The sequence below is a fragment of the Candida jiufengensis genome (genome assembly GCF_024610255.1).
Source record: "Candida jiufengensis strain CBS 10846 chromosome Unknown scaffold3, whole genome shotgun sequence".
Classification (NCBI taxonomy): domain Eukaryota; kingdom Fungi; phylum Ascomycota; class Pichiomycetes; order Serinales; family Debaryomycetaceae; genus Lodderomyces; species Lodderomyces jiufengensis.
The window spans coordinates 845,687-861,779 of NW_026261560.1; the positions used below are offsets into that span (position 1 = coordinate 845,687).

The 16,093-nt window shown below is 29.2% G+C and overlaps 7 protein-coding genes across 7 annotated transcripts; 3 read left to right on the forward strand and 4 right to left on the reverse strand. All coding sequences in view use genetic code 12, as the record gives it.

Moving 5' to 3' along the window:
* Positions 1 to 1,021: 1,021 nt before the first annotated feature.
* KGD1 (alpha-ketoglutarate dehydrogenase) lies at positions 1,022 to 4,021 on the reverse strand (the record flags this gene model as incomplete). Its single annotated transcript, XM_051763363.1, has 1 exon — positions 1,022 to 4,021. One exon carries the CDS (start codon positions 4,019 to 4,021, stop codon positions 1,022 to 1,024), a length of 3,000 nt encoding a protein of 999 aa, XP_051620210.1.
* A 1,503-nt stretch (positions 4,022 to 5,524) lies between these two features.
* Positions 5,525 to 6,064, reverse strand: PAM17 (Pam17p; the record flags this gene model as incomplete). The annotated part of the gene is made up of 1 exon (XM_051763364.1): positions 5,525 to 6,064. The coding sequence occupies one exon, from the start codon at positions 6,062 to 6,064 to the stop codon at positions 5,525 to 5,527; it is 540 nt and encodes a 179-aa protein (XP_051620211.1).
* Positions 6,065 to 7,048: 984 nt separating this feature from the next.
* KGF54_002842 (RSC chromatin remodeling complex ATPase subunit) lies at positions 7,049 to 10,501 on the forward strand (the record flags this gene model as incomplete). Its single annotated transcript, XM_051763365.1, has 1 exon — positions 7,049 to 10,501. One exon carries the CDS (start codon positions 7,049 to 7,051, stop codon positions 10,499 to 10,501), a length of 3,453 nt encoding a protein of 1,150 aa, XP_051620212.1.
* A 308-nt stretch (positions 10,502 to 10,809) lies between these two features.
* Positions 10,810 to 11,328, reverse strand: KGF54_002843 (CCP1; the record flags this gene model as incomplete). The annotated part of the gene is made up of 2 exons (XM_051763366.1): positions 10,810 to 11,142; positions 11,293 to 11,328. The coding sequence occupies 2 exons, from the start codon at positions 11,326 to 11,328 to the stop codon at positions 10,810 to 10,812; spliced, it is 369 nt and encodes a 122-aa protein (XP_051620213.1).
* Positions 11,329 to 11,448: 120 nt separating this feature from the next.
* On the reverse strand, positions 11,449 to 12,560 carry KGF54_002844 (uncharacterized protein; the record flags this gene model as incomplete). Its single annotated transcript, XM_051763367.1, has 3 exons — positions 11,449 to 11,629; positions 11,832 to 11,998; positions 12,216 to 12,560. The coding sequence occupies 3 exons, from the start codon at positions 12,558 to 12,560 to the stop codon at positions 11,449 to 11,451; spliced, it is 693 nt and encodes a 230-aa protein (XP_051620214.1).
* Positions 12,561 to 14,260: 1,700 nt separating this feature from the next.
* Positions 14,261 to 14,836, forward strand: RPL9B (60S ribosomal protein uL6; the record flags this gene model as incomplete). The annotated part of the gene is made up of 1 exon (XM_051763368.1): positions 14,261 to 14,836. The coding sequence occupies one exon, from the start codon at positions 14,261 to 14,263 to the stop codon at positions 14,834 to 14,836; it is 576 nt and encodes a 191-aa protein (XP_051620215.1).
* A 365-nt stretch (positions 14,837 to 15,201) lies between these two features.
* Positions 15,202 to 16,072, forward strand: PHA2 (prephenate dehydratase; the record flags this gene model as incomplete). Its single annotated transcript, XM_051763369.1, has 2 exons — positions 15,202 to 15,246; positions 15,296 to 16,072. The coding sequence occupies 2 exons, from the start codon at positions 15,202 to 15,204 to the stop codon at positions 16,070 to 16,072; spliced, it is 822 nt and encodes a 273-aa protein (XP_051620216.1).
* Positions 16,073 to 16,093: the final 21 nt, after the last annotated feature.

Consider the following 16,093-nt stretch of genomic DNA (forward strand, 5'->3'; position numbering starts at 1 on the left):
AAGATTTAAAACCGAGTTTATTCAATAAAGGTCAATTTAAATAAAACATTAACTGTGCCTGATTCAGACAATAGTACCTTCAACTCTCGAGAAAATAGACGTAAACAACAAACAAAAATAATAATAAGGACCAAGAACAATAAGTTTGATATATTATTTAATGAACTACATTACAAGCGGGTATAAATTACACCGAATTAATTTGATCGGCTGTTTTTCAAACTATTTAGGGCTTTTTATAATCATAAATTGTTTTGAAAAAAAAAAATTATTTCTCGAGATTTGAGATCTAAAAATGGTAAAAAGATCAACCGGATTAACTTTTAAAACTTAGATTTTAGATACAAGGTTTTGTACTACAAAAGTTTGTTAGTTCAATGATTTGTAATTGATAAATTTGAGCTAGGGTTCACAATCAAAAACTTAAAAATTATATTAGCGGAATTAGATGGTGTAATCAAAGATCTTATAATTGAAGGGAAGTGATTATTTGATAAATATATTCCCAGTTTCAAAAGATGATTTGTAATGAACTTCATAATTAATAATCTAATTAAAGTATCAGATTTGACACATGATGTCAGTAGAAAGTAAATAAAATATGTAGCTCAGACCATAATATTATTTAAATATTTTATAAGCGAAGCTATTTCTTACTCCGCATTTGAAACAATGTTTGTGTTTCAAAATTGTAACTTACATCAGTACTTTGAAAATTATTTGAAAATTGTTTAAGCAAATGTTTGAACAGATGTTTCAAGTTCTGTCAATGAAGAACATCATACGATACTGTTTAAGAGTTTAACCAGTTGATTCTACAACATCTTATTGTCAGAATCGCCCAAATATGTTTCAAAAACTAACTTTATACTATTTTTTCGGACTTTTTCCACACGGAATTATGAAAAATTCGCATTTATTACAAGCACATCAAAAAATTAAATAAAATTTTAATTTATTTATTAATAACTATCTAATAATTTAATGTTTAACCCTTAATCTACAAAACCTGTATTGTACCTTAATTAAATACTTCTTCTAAAACTTCTTCTTCTTCTGCTAAATGTTTTGCTTTTGTACCAGCAGCTATTGAAGCACTTGGATCTCTACCAGCATATCTCATTTTCAAATCCTTGTAATTATCAGTTTCTTTTAATACTGCTTCTACTCTTGGTACTGCAAATGACCAAGCACCCATATTTAATGGTTCTTCTTGTGCCCATACTAAATCTTCAATATTTGGATATGAATTTAATGCATCTCTTAATTGAGCAAATGGGAATGGATTTAATTGTTCAATCTTTATAAAAGCAGTGGTTTTATCATCTAATTGTTGTCTCTTTTTATGTAATGCAGCATATAATTGACCAGTCAACAATACAACTCTTTTAACTTCTGATTTCTCACCTAATACATCTTCGATAATCCATTGGAAATGTGAATCACCAGTAAATTCTTCAATATTTGATCTTGCTAATGGATGACGTAATAATGATTTTGAAAAGAATAAAATTAATGGTTTTCTAAATTGTCTATGCATTTGACGTCTTAATAAATGGAAAATATTTGCCGGAGTTGTTGGATAAGCAACTTGCATGTTACAATCTTGATGTTGACGTTCTAATTTTTCTGGTGATGGGAAATATCTAGGATCTTCATTACATAATTGTAAATATCTTTCAATTCTACCTGAAGAATGTTCTGGACCTTGACCATCATATCCATGTGGCAATGATAAAACAACCCCTGATCTTTGCATCCATTTAGATTCGGCACCTGCAATAAATTGATCAATAACAACTTGGGCAGTGTTTGCAAAATCACCAAATTGAGCTTCCCATTCAACCAAAGCGTCTGGTGAAGTTAATGAATAACCATATTCAAACCCTAAAACACCATATTCTGATAATGATGAGTTAGATATACTGAATACACCTTGATCTTCACTTAAATTACTTAAAGGTGTCCATGTCTTTTCTGATTTTTGATCATGTAATACTGCATGTCTTTGAGAGAATGTACCTCTTTCAACATCTTGACCTGAAACTCTTACATGATAACCTTCTAATGCTAATGTACCATAAGCTAATGCTTCACCAGTTGCATAATCAATTCCTTCACCAGTTTCAACTGTTTTCTTTCTTTGATTTAATATACGTTTTAAATTTCTATGAAGTTCAAATCCTTCTGGTACTTCTGACATTGCAACCCCAATTTTTTCTAAAGTTTCTTTATCAACACCAGTTGGGAAATGTGGTAATACTTCAGTAGCTAATTCTTTTGGTGATTTAAAATCTTCCCATGGAGTAGTTAACCATTCTCTTGAAGTTGGTTGATAATCTTTAGCTTTTGAAAATGATTCTTCCAAAATATTCCAAACCCATTTCTTATGTTCTTCAATATCTTCAGCTGTGAAAGTACCTTCATCAATCAATTGTTTGGCATAAATGTCAATGACTGATTTTTTGTTTGCAATTTCTTTATACATTAATGGTTGAGTGAAACTTGGTTGATCAGTTTCATTATGACCGTGTTTTCTATATCCGACAACATCAATAATACAATCAGTATGGAAAGTAGCTCTCCATTCAGCTGCTAAGTTAAATATAAAAGTACAAGCTTCAATATCATCTGCGTTTACATGGAAAATTGGGGCATTAATAGATTTGGCAATATCTGATGGATATAAAGTTGATCTTGCAAATCTTGGATCAGTTGTGAACCCAATTTGATTATTTACTATAATATGAATGGTACCACCAGTTGAATATGCTGGTAAATTAGCAAAACCCATAGTTTCATAAACAACACCTTGAGCTGCAAAAGCGGCATCACCATGTAATAAAACGGACATTGCTTTTTTAAATTCTCCAACATCGTTTTTGTATTGTTGAATAGCACGGGTTTTACCTAAAACAACACCATCTTCAGCTTCTAAATGTGATGGATTAGCAACCAATGATAAATTAACATGTTTTCCGGATGTGGTTGGTCTTTCATAATTCATACCTAAATGATATTTAACATCTCCTGATCCTTCATCAAATTCTCTTGAACCTGTAAATTCTGAAAAAATGGATTCATTTGGTTTACGTACAACATTTGATAACATATTTAATCTACCTCTATGTGGCATACCAATGACAATATCTTCAACTCCATATTCAACAGAAGTATCAATTAATGCTTTCATACCTGGGACAACAGATTCAGCACCTTCTAAACCAAATCTTTTATCATTTGCAAATTTTGTTGATAAAAATGATTCAAATGAAGTCGCCCAAATTAAACGATCTAATATTTGTCTTTTTTGATCTTGTGAGTATTTGAATGGTTTTGGAATTTCAATTCTTTCTCTTAACCAGTCACATTGTTCTTTTGATGGGATATGAACATATTCAACACCGTAAGATGAACAATATAAATCTTCACAAGTTTTAATAATTTCACGAAGGGTCATTGTTTTTTTACCTTCAGTTGCAAATCTTGGTAATATACCAGGTCCCAAAGTAATTTCTTTATCTAAATCTGCTTTTGAGAAGTTATAATAATCTAATGTTAATTCTTTTGGTACTTCACCATTATCTCCAAAAGTTATATTTAATGGATCAATTTTTGCCTTTTGATGACCACGAACTTGATAAGCTCTAACTAATAATTGTACTTTTAAATGTGTAACAACATCATCATTGCTTACACCAGATTGACCTGGAACAAAACCAGCTGCACCTCCTGAAACAGTTGGAACAATAGTTGGTGGTGCTTGAAATGCCTTTGATGGTTCTATGTTATTATTTTCTATGTTTTTGAAATAATAATTCCAAGATGCATGAACTGATGAAGGATCTTCTCTCCATTGTTGATACATTTCATCAACATAATTTGAATTGTTACCTTGTAAAAAAGTATCTGTAGCTAAACATCTAATTTGTTTTATTGATGATATAGATGAAATGGTAGATATTCTAGGTATTCTTTTTATAGTTGTGCGTGGAATAGCACTTTTAAAAGCTCTAAGCATTGTGATTGTTGAATAGTTAATGAAGTAAGAACCTAATTATAATCTAATTTAGTTCATAAACTTCAATTGAAATTGGAATAGTAATTTGAATTTTGGTAGTAAAATGAAAAAAAAAAAAAAAAAAAACTNGGGGTTATAAAGTAAAAATATATGAAACAATGTAACAAATTTACAATGGATTGTAACCGATCTGAAACCAAGAAGAGTAGGTAGTAAGTTGTAATAATTTAATCTGTATTGGTCCTTCAATTTCTTGGTGTTAATTAATATTGTGAATATTAAAGATCAATAATTGCTATTTGTAGTTTGATCTCCTCTATTTTATCTCGACCGATCTGAACGAGAAGTTTAAAAATTCTCTCGACTTAAAAACATTTTAGTTACTCCACAAAGAGTAAAATCAAATTTATGCAAGGATCGGTTTTAAAAAATCTCCGAAGCACACCGAGATCAAAATGATTTGGTCTACTTAAAACTTTAATAAAAATGTAGAAGATATGATGTAAATTTTATGTAAAACAAATCGATGATATAGATGACCAGTATCAATTAAAAGGCAAACTTTAATTTTAAACAAATTGACATTATTATAATTGTCATCATCTCGCTTGTTTATACATTTAATCAGTCAAAATTTCTCAAGAAAAAAACTCCGAGATTCTTGAAACTCCGAGTATATATTAAAACCAAATTTGCAACCAAAAAATGATCTTCATCAAAATTCAAGTCATTCAACTTTAAAAGATTCATAATACACAGTTAAAAGTAAAATTTCAATAGCAATGCACTATCAAGGTTCAGGAAACCCTATACAAGTTTCAAATGCTCAGGAGTTGATAAAACCGCCTTTCGTAAACCAATTACTTCAAACTTGTAAGCAAATGAGCAAGAACCTTCAAAATTAGTAACTTTTCATCCTTCTTGGAATGCACTTAGGGAACCCAGAGTGGCCATTTTGTCAAGAAAATAAAATTTAGTTAAATTCATGACAATTTGGAACTGAAAAATTTAGATTCTACGAAAAATTGAAGGCACTAAGTGCTGCTCAGATAGACAAATGTTCAGGTAAAGATTTCCAAAGATGATTGAAATCAAAATTGATTTTTGGTTCAGCTATCGCTCGAATTTGAGAATATTAAAAACTCAATAGGAAAGCTAGTAGATTATGGTTCAAAATTGTCATTTCAAAGTTGTCAAAGTATCTTTGAAAAGTAAAGACTTAAAGGAAATTTAAACTCGTTATCATCCTCAAATTTTTGGACTTCAAGATCTTTTGAGGCTAAATTATCGCATTGATTCTATATTTTTAAATTTCCAGCTTTTATATTACTTAAGCCATCTTGTAACTGACATTTGTCGTCTGAATCGCTAGATAAGATCCTGAATATGGTCATTTAAAACTTTAGTTTCTACGTAAACAAGATTCTACAAAATTACTCAGTTTTTCATTTACCAGATACCTTTATTACTATTTACAAAATTATCACCCATTTAACCTATTAATTACAAAAATTCTTTTGCTTTTCTTCTAAATGCATTACAATCTCTTAACCATTGTTTATAATCTTTCAAAGAATAGATTCTTTCACCATAATAATCTGGTATTGGATTCGAAAAACTTTGACTTGAAGGATCAGGTCTTTTATTTTTCAATCTCCCTAAAAAGAAACTATTTTTATTTTCAAAAGCTTGTAATTTTGATCTATTCATTGCTTTGAAAATTAGAGAACCAAAACTTGGTCCTACTAAAAAACCAGCAAATCCACCTAATACAACTGCTCCACCTAATACCAAAATTGGATCAAATCCATAAATTGGTTTCTCAACATCTATTTCAATATTTCCCAAATAACTCAATGTCAATAAAGCTCCTCCAATACCTGTGAAAATACCACTTACTAAATTAATTCTATTACTTTGTTTTTTAAGTTGAAAGAAATCAACCCATGATAATGGTGTGGTGATTTTAGTGGTGGTTGAATTGAATCTCACACTTGGTATTAACCTGGTGGTTGCCATTCTATATATTCCTAAAGTAAACATGAATAATTAAAGAAGTATTTTGGTTGAATATGTAGTATGTCTTTAGTTTGATTTGACATGTTAGTTGAAAACCGTGATTTTTCATTATTTTTTCTCATACTATCAAAAAATTTGGTAGCATTTGATTCTGAACCATTCTATAATCATTGATAAGTTAAGTAGAATTTGATTAAAAACCAGACGAATTGCTGAATAAATGCATCGTTCTAATTAAGTATCAGTTGAAACCAACCAAGTGATGGTTTTGCAAAGATGTCCTTGATCTAGCTCAAAATGTAACAAAAATTACCGGGTAAGGAATAAATTGCGCTAAAAATTTGCTTAATCTATGGCAAGCTATAATAACCTTCTTAAAGCTGATTTCTAGCCAAATCATCTTTTTCAAAACTTAAAATTTATTTTTTTCTGGTTTCAACGCTGTCATAACTATATAAGTCACTATAATACCTCGAACAACAAACTAAATGAAAAAAAGAATAGTGTGAAATTGGGTAAAAGTCAATGCAAGCTATACAAAAATGAGTAAAAACTACATAAATGTCAAAAATCTTTTATTCATAACTTACTAATAGTATAAGAAATAAGTTAGTAGTAAACTTTTAATTAGTGCATGGCATTGGAAACTGCTATAAAATGGTTGCAAATTAAAATGAAACATAAATTTATCATGGTAGTGCGTAATTAACAAAACTTTATAAATAAACAAAAAAATAAATAAACAAAAAAAAATAAAAACAATTTACAATTCAAAAACATTTTTTATACGAAATATCAATTCATAAAGTTACAAAAGGTAAATTTTCAACTTTAAAAATAAATATTATAGAACCACCAGTAAAGTGATTACCACACTTTTTTAATAGATTAATAACTTTATCATATCATTTTCGTAAAATCAACAACCTAACAATTTCAAAATTTTATGAACAACTAGTTGTAAATTTACCACTCAGAGTTTGCAATCAATCAATCAAATAAATCAAAATGAATGGTGGTTTATCAACAATAAATGGGAATGGAACCACTCTAGAAAAATCCCAATTCCAATATCCGCAAACCAAATCAGAATTAAATTATTTACTTGATCAATATTATAAATTATTAATTGGATCTAAAAGAATAAATGATGAATATCTGAAAAATGATCCATATCTAGAAGACAAAAAAGAAATTGAGAAAATATTGGGAGATATTACTAAAAAACAAAAGGAATATGAAAAAGAGGAGGAATTGTTTTTAAGTGGTTTACGACTGGAAGAAGATTTAGATCTTTCACTATTTTCAAAACAATTAGCTGGGTTTGGGTTATTATCAAAAGATTATGATTTACCAGAAAGTTTACAATTACAATTTGGTGGTACCGAAGAGAATTCAAACATTGATGAAGTTGTAAATGAGTTAACCACTACCAAAATAGATTTTGAAGAAAGAGCTAGCTCTGCAGGTATAACATCAACTACAATAGATGGAGTAGATTTAAAATATGGATTACTTGATAATAATTATTATAGAGAAAGAATTATAAATAATAAAATATCCCAAAGAATTAAGGAGCTTGAAAATTTACCAGCTAATATAAGTGGGTTTGATTCTGATCTAAAACAAAAGGCAATTATAGAATTAAAATCTTTAAGAGCACTTGCAAATCAAAAAAAGCTCAAAAACCTTATACTATCTCAAAATTCAATGCAAGTCAAATATAATCATCCAAATTTAAAAGATGTTCCAATATGTTTATCAGAAAAAAGACAATTTGGTATTAGACCCAAAATTGAACAACCACATCCAGAATTATTAGCTATTCAATTACAAAAACTCAAGAAACAAGAAGCAAAAGAATTAAAACGTCAATTACAAAAAGTTAAAATTGATCAAATTATAGAAAATTCTAATAATAAAATTGAAAAAAATTTTATTTTAGATAATTATAGAAATACTTATTTAGTAAAACAAATTAATAATTATCATCAAATTACGGAGAAAGAAGAGAGTAAAAAATCAGAGAAAAATGCAAAACAAAGATTACAAGCTTTGAAAGCAAATGATGAAGAAGCTTATTTGAAGTTGTTAGATGAAACTAAAGATCATAGAATTACTCACTTACTTAAACAAACTAATCAATTTTTGGATTCTTTGACTGAACAAGTGAAACAACAACAAGATGAAGCAAATGGTGTTGTTTCGGAAGTTGTGGAAAAACCAGAAGTGCTAGATGCTAAGGAGGAATTACGTGATAAAACTGATTATTATGAAGTTGCTCATAAAGTTAAAGAGGAGGTTGTAGAACAACCTAGTATATTAGTGGGTGGTAAATTAAAAGAATATCAAATGAAGGGATTAGAATGGATGGTTTCGTTGTATAATAACCACTTGAATGGTATTTTGGCAGATGAAATGGGTTTAGGTAAAACTATACAATCGATTTCTTTGGTAACTTATTTAATTGAAAAAAAGCATGAATCAAAATTTTTAGTGATTGTTCCATTATCCACCATAACCAATTGGACATTGGAATTTGAGAAATGGGCACCATCAGTAAAGGTAGTTGTATATAAAGGTTCCCAACAACAAAGAAAATCGATGCAATCGGAAATTAGATTTGGTAATTTCCAAGTTATGTTAACCACGTACGAGTATGTTATTAGGGAACGTTTATTATTAGCAAAATTTCATTATTCTCATATGATTATTGATGAAGGTCATAGAATGAAGAATTCAAATTCAAAATTATCACAAACTTTAAGACAGTACTATAAGACAAAAAATAGATTAATATTGACTGGTACTCCTCTACAAAATAATTTACCTGAATTATGGGCATTGTTGAATTTTGTTTTACCGAAAATATTTAACTCAGTAAAGTCATTTGATGAATGGTTTAATACTCCTTTTGCAAATACTGGAACTCAAGAAAAAGTTGAATTAACTGAAGAAGAATCGCTTTTAGTTATTAGAAGATTACATAAAGTTTTGAGGCCATTTTTATTGAGGAGGTTGAAAAAAGATGTGGAAAAAGATTTACCAGATAAAGTCGAAAAAGTTCTAAAATGTAATTTATCTGGGTTACAATATGTGCTTTATCAACAAATGTTGAAACACAATGCATTATTTGTTGGTGCTGAAGTTGGTGGTGCTAAAAGTGGAATCAAGGGACTTAACAATAAAATAATGCAATTGAGAAAAATTTGTAATCATCCATTTGTTTTTGAAGAAGTTGAAACCGTTTTAAATTCCACGAGGTTAACAAATGATCTCATATGGAGAACTAGTGGGAAATTTGAATTATTAGATAGAGTACTACCAAAATTTCAAAAATCAGGTCATCGTGTACTTATGTTTTTCCAAATGACTCAAATTATGGATATTATGGAAGATTTTTTAAGGTATAGAGAAATGACTTATCTTAGATTAGACGGGTCAACAAAGGCTGATGAACGTCAAGATATGTTGAAAGTTTTTAATGCTCCTGATTCTGAATATTTTTGTTTCTTATTATCTACAAGAGCTGGTGGATTGGGGTTGAATTTACAAACTGCTGATACCGTAATTATATTTGATACTGATTGGAACCCTCATCAAGATTTGCAAGCTCAAGATAGAGCTCACAGAATAGGTCAAAAAAATGAAGTTCGTATATTAAGATTAATTACAAATGATTCAGTTGAAGAAGTGATATTGGAAAGAGCACATCAAAAATTGGATATTGATGGTAAAGTTATTCAAGCTGGTAAATTTGATAATAAATCAACTGCGGAGGAACAAGAAGAATTTTTAAAGAAATTGTTGGAAGCTGATGCCACAGGAGGAGATAATGATGAAAATGATTCTTTAGATGATGAAGAATTAAATGAAATTTTAGCAAGAAGTGAAGAAGAAAAAATTATGTTTAACGAAATGGATAAACAAAGAGGTGGAGGTGCACGTCTTATAACGCAGTCTGAATTACCTAAAATATTCACAGAGGATGTTTCTCACCATTTTGAACCAAATGTTAAAGAATTAGGTAGAATGAGAGAAAAGAAAAAAGTTATGTATGATGATGGATTAAGTGAAGCTCAATGGTTAAAAGCAATGGATGATGATGAAGATACTGTTGAAGAAGCTATCGCAAGAAAGAAGAGAAAATTAGAACCTGAATATCAACTGGTGATTGATCAAATAATGGAATTAAAAGATCCAAACGACGAGCATTTGGTCAGCGATATATTTTTACAACTTCCAAGTAGAAAATTGTATCCAGATTATTATAAAATCATTACAAATCCAATTTCAATAAATCAAATTCAGAAAAAAGTAAATCAAGATTATTATTCAAGCACTGAAGAATTTTTAGCTGATTTGAAACAAATGTGTATTAATGCTAAAACTTATAATGAAGAAGGTTCTTTTGTTTATTCTGATGCTTTAATATTGGAAGAATTTTTAAGAACCGTATAGTGGGTAATTAATGCATTAGTAATAAAATAATTAAATTTCGTAAACTCTTTTCGTCTAAATTTATAAGTGCTAATTGTAATTTGAAGATTATTGTAGGGAAATAGTAGTTTTTTCACACTCATGCTTTAGGTCGTAGAAGATTGACGTAACAGACTGTTGTGATGCATTGTCTTACTGAACAAAAGTACATGTCAACTCGATTGGAATCGCAGTAGCAAATGTTATTAAATACGAATGTTGATAATAATAATTTTACATTATGATTACTTTTAAGAAAATCTATATACTACTAATTTAATCTAACCTTATTAATTAGCTTGTTCATCTAATGTTTTAAACACCATTGGTTTCTGATCCTCAGGATATGTAATACCTAACTCTAACAACTTTGTGTATGCTGGTGCAAAATCTCTAAACCAAGCATCTTGATCTTTAGCATAAATTTTTGTATATTTAAGAAACTCTGGATATTCTTTAAGTGTCATATCTGATGGTGTCATCATAAGTTCATTTGTTTCATCATCTTGATATTGTTTATTACCGCTCCATGGTGGTGGTCTAACATGCCAATTTTGCATTAAATTTTCATAGAAGTCATTGGTGAATAAATAAGCCTGTGGCAGCCAAGGACCATCAAAATTCTGAAGATAGTTAGTTAGTATTTTGTATTAAGATTATGTCATTTTGAAGATTAAAATCGATCGACGTGATACCATTCTTTTTGTTAGAGTTTCAAAAAAATGTTCAGAAGTCATACAACTTTAATCAAAGACAGTGAAGTTTAAAAATACAAACCAGATCACTTTGATGAGCTCTTCCCAAAACATCTTATGAATTTGTTAGTAGTTGAACTTAAAAATTTGAAAAACGTATGATTTACTGAAAAAAACCAGTGATTTTTTTGCAGCAAAAATAACTGCAACATCTTGGACTCTGCCACAAATAGTCTAATACATACGAGCTCCAATCAACGCAACGGTATCTTTTGCATCAAGACCCATACGACTGAAGAAGCGCTTGATCTCTGCTCCATCATCAATAGTTCCGGATGGAATTCTACCATTTTCTGGGGAGTAACCACTGTTGTCATCTACCCTACCTGGTCTCCATTCAATTTTAGGGCCAGAACTATGCATGTTAGTATATACTTGATGAATATAGTTACAAATAAATTAATGTTGTTGTAAATTATCAAATTGTTAGTGATATTTTCAAAACAAAATGTGGTAGCAAAACCATTACACAAAACTCGTTAATTTCATTTGGTAGCAACAAGGAATTAATTTAAAATATTTGCAATTATATTGATAGATTTGTTGAAATAACGTACCTTTCTTGTACTCCACAAACCCCTCCTAATGTCCAGAGATCTCCACGTGATATCCAAGGATAACGGACTTGAAATTCGGCAAGAAAAGACCTTGCACGGCTTAAACCATTATTTTCATAGTCCATTTCTTCGGGTGGAAAAATCATAGTACCTCCAAAACTACCTCCCTTGAAAATAGATGTTAGTATCAACAATTTGCATGTTATGACTTATCACATAACTGAAAAAAATTATCAAAATTCCATTCAAATGAATCAAAAATGTTACATACAGAATTATCAGCTTTGGAATAAGTTCCACTTGTATGCCACAGCAACCTGACTAGTGTCTATTATATGCGTTAGTAAGATCTTCGATTGAATTTAATCTTATGTCATTACTTACTGCGTAATAGCCATCATTATGATCAAATGATAAATGCTCCGCGATTTTGGTGGCAATAGCGTTATAAACTTCTTGATAATCTTCAAAAGATTTACCTTCTGGAACTTTAGCGATTTTTATATTTGCTCCAGTTGCACCAGCAACGGCAGCACTTTTACTAAAGTTTCTTTTACCATTATTGCCTGTACCTGAAAATTGACCACCAGATTGAGTATGATAATAAGCACCAGCTGCAATTGTAGTGCCTGAAATAGCTCCTGCAATAGTTTTTGTAGTGGCAGTAAATTTCAATTTTGAAGGTAATATCCTTGCATATTTTCCTGATATTGAGGCAAATGAAGCCATTCTATATTGAATTAATTGATTAATGATGTCGAATTTGATATTAATTTGGCAGTGGTGAATAATATTAGAATCGTTGAGAAATTAGTAATTGGAAATTAATACTTGAACAATTGGTTATAACTATATATAAATTTATAATTTTATAACATAAACAGTTTTGTGTGATGTTTTATTTATTGTTTTAAGTTTTGTGATAAAATAATCTTATCAATTTAATTGCTATATAAACTTTTAAATAAAACACGAGTTTAAATTTTTAACAAATCGACATTAAAAAAGAAAAGTCTGGAAAGAAATTCATGAATACAATTTAATAAAATTTATTCGTAAATATAAAATTACTAAACATTAAAGTGAACAGATTATCAAATGAATTGTGTAGATATTTGGAATCTAGAAATTAGAATTGTGTGAATATTAACTTTAAAATTTTTTTATTGATTACAAATGATTTTAAAAACTACTCTATAGCTGCTACTTGGAAGATGTTTTTTCATTAATAATTAAACTTCGGATAAATAAGTTTTTTTGAAGTCTTAATTCTCCACAAATTTGTTGTAAGCAACTTTATTTTAAATATAATTGGTTCAATGTTATAAGCGAGAAATTTATTTGCAGTTCACTCAACTGATAATTTCGTTTAAAGAATTTTGGTTAAAATCGACTCATGTTTTTCACCAAAAAAGAATGAGCTGTTTAGTGCCGTCCAAACTCATCAATGAGTGATTATCTTAAATACTTTCATTTAATCATAATTTTTGAATCGATGATGTAGAAAGATATTTACAAAGGTACTGAGTCATTTTTAGCAGTCTACGGTCCTACTTTAACATTCAGATTTGTTTGACATGGAAGGTACATCAATCAAATTTTCATTTGAATATATTGTAGTATAAGAGTTTAGTGCAATTGTTTTCTGAGTTTCTCTCACACAACGAGCAAATACTCGAAAAATAATAATAATAGTACTCACTTTTTATGCCTATTAACTTGACCCAAGGTTTGTGAGTATACACTCTTTGGTGAACAATTTGTCGATTCATTTCTTTACATATATATAGGGATTTTGCAAATGTTCTGAAAGTAGGAAAATTGGTGAAAGAGCTTTTATTATATTTAGATTAACTGAGTATGTCAGTCTGATAAATGGAGGAAAAATTGAACTAAATATTAAAGTATATATCGAATGAGCATAAAGAAATTCGACCAACTAATTTCTAAAGCTATAAATTAATTTTGAATGTTTCATAATCAACGGGATTTTGAAGTTGATCTTATGAGGCTAAAATTAATGGTAACAAGTCCCAAGTAATTTTTCAAGCAAATTTAGTTTGAGATTCGGAGAAAACTAACTTGATCTGCGTTAGTTTATATTTCTGGTTGTGAAAAATCTCACCTCCAACCTTAAATAAAAGTTATATAATAGATTGTGTTTACAAAGAGTATGCGGATGAAAAAGGAGGTATCAAATTTGTTGCGCATTGTTTTAAAATCAATATACAAAAATATTGTTGCAAAATAAAAAGGAAATGTTTCAGATCGATTAGGGCTATAACCATTTGATTGCACGTGATTAGTAGCAAACTTTTAAATTTTCGTATTTATTGGTAGCTCCTCTTTATGAAACAAAATATCTACAAAATAAAATTTCAATCTTGAAAAATTAACTAGTTCACATCTCAAACCAAACACTATCAAAAATGAAATACATTCAAACCGATCAAATCTTAGATATCCCAGAAGGTGTTACCGTAGACATTAAAGCCAGAGTTGTCAAAGTCACTGGACCAAGAGGTGAATTAACCAAAGATTTAAAACATATTGATGTCACTTTTTCCAAAATTTCAAACAGAGCCATTAAAATAACTGTTCATAATGGTGATAGAAAACATGTTGCAGCATTAAGAACTGTCAAATCATTAATTGCCAATTTAATCACAGGTGTTACTAAAGGTTATAAATATAAAATGAGATTTGTATATGCGCATTTCCCAATTAATGTAAATATTGTTGATAGTGATGGTGGTAAATCAGTTGAAATCAGAAATTTCCTTGGTGAAAAAAGAGTTAGAAATATCAAAATTCAAGAAGGTGTTACAATGGAATTATCAACCACTCAAAAGGATGAATTAGTTGTTACAGGAAATTCATTAGAAGCTGTTTCACAAAATTGTGCTGATATTCAACAAATTTGTCGTGTTAGAAATAAAGATATCCGTAAATTCTTAGATGGTATTTATGTATCAGAAAAAGGAACTATTGTTGAAGATCTTTAGGTAGTTAGTTAATTAATGAAGGGTTTGCATGAAATTGTTTTTAACTGTGGATCGTTATAGAGCTCAATAAATATAAAGCCACCTACGATCACACGTCGTCTCTGAGTTATCTCTAGTAGACAAGTAGTTCAAATTGAATTTTTATAATTGTATAATTGATTCAATTTGAATAATTTGTTTTGTTTTGTTTCTCTTTGGAAGTTGTATTTCTTGATGATACCTATCATCGTCAACTAGATATGTTCATCTATGAATTATATCTAAATATAGCCAAATTGAATGTTTCTATTAGTATTAATAGTATTTGAGTCATTATTTGTTAATTTAACGTGATATTTTTTAAAGTAAATTAAATTGCTTTCTCAATGAAAGTTGCATTTTTAGGACCAGAGGGTACCTACACTCATCAAGTATGTTAAAATGGCTTCCTATATCAGAACATTAGACTAACTTCTTTAGGCTGTTCTACAACAATTTGGGTCAAAAATAGAAATATCGCCACAACAATCAATTGGAGAATGTTTTAATTGTATAAACCTGAAAAAAGTTGATTATGCAGTGGTACCATTTGAAAACAGTACCAATGGACAAGTTGTGTTTACATATGATTTATTAAGAGATTGGTTTTTAAATCAAAAATGTGATTTTAAAGTGGTGGGAGAACAATTTGTATCAATACATCATAATTTATTAGGTAATGGACCAATTGAAGAAATAAAGACAATATATTCACATCCACAAGTTTGGACACAGGTTACAAAGTTCCTAAAATCAGTACCCAACGTTACTAAAATAGATGTTTGTTCCACATCAAAAGCTGCAGAATTAGTCAGTTTAGCTGATTCTTCATCAGCTGCAATTTCATCAATAATGAGTTCACAACTTTACAACCTCCCCATAATTCAACAAAATATAGAGGATAACGAAAACAATACTACAAGATTTTTAATTCTTGGATATGAAATACCAGAACCACAGAATACACAAAAAATTACATCAATTATGTTAACATTACCCCATGATGACCCAGGAGCATTATGTGATGTATTAGTAAAATTTAAGGAAAACCAAATCAATTTAACATCTATAAATTCAAGACCATCAAATTTAAAACAATGGCAATATGTATTTTTTGTAGAAGTAATGGGGGAGTTGACAAATGAATTAAAAGTTGAATTTGAAAATTCATGTTTGAATTTTATAGTTTTAGGAGAATTTTATAGAACCACTGTCTAATATTTTACCAAATTTTATTAA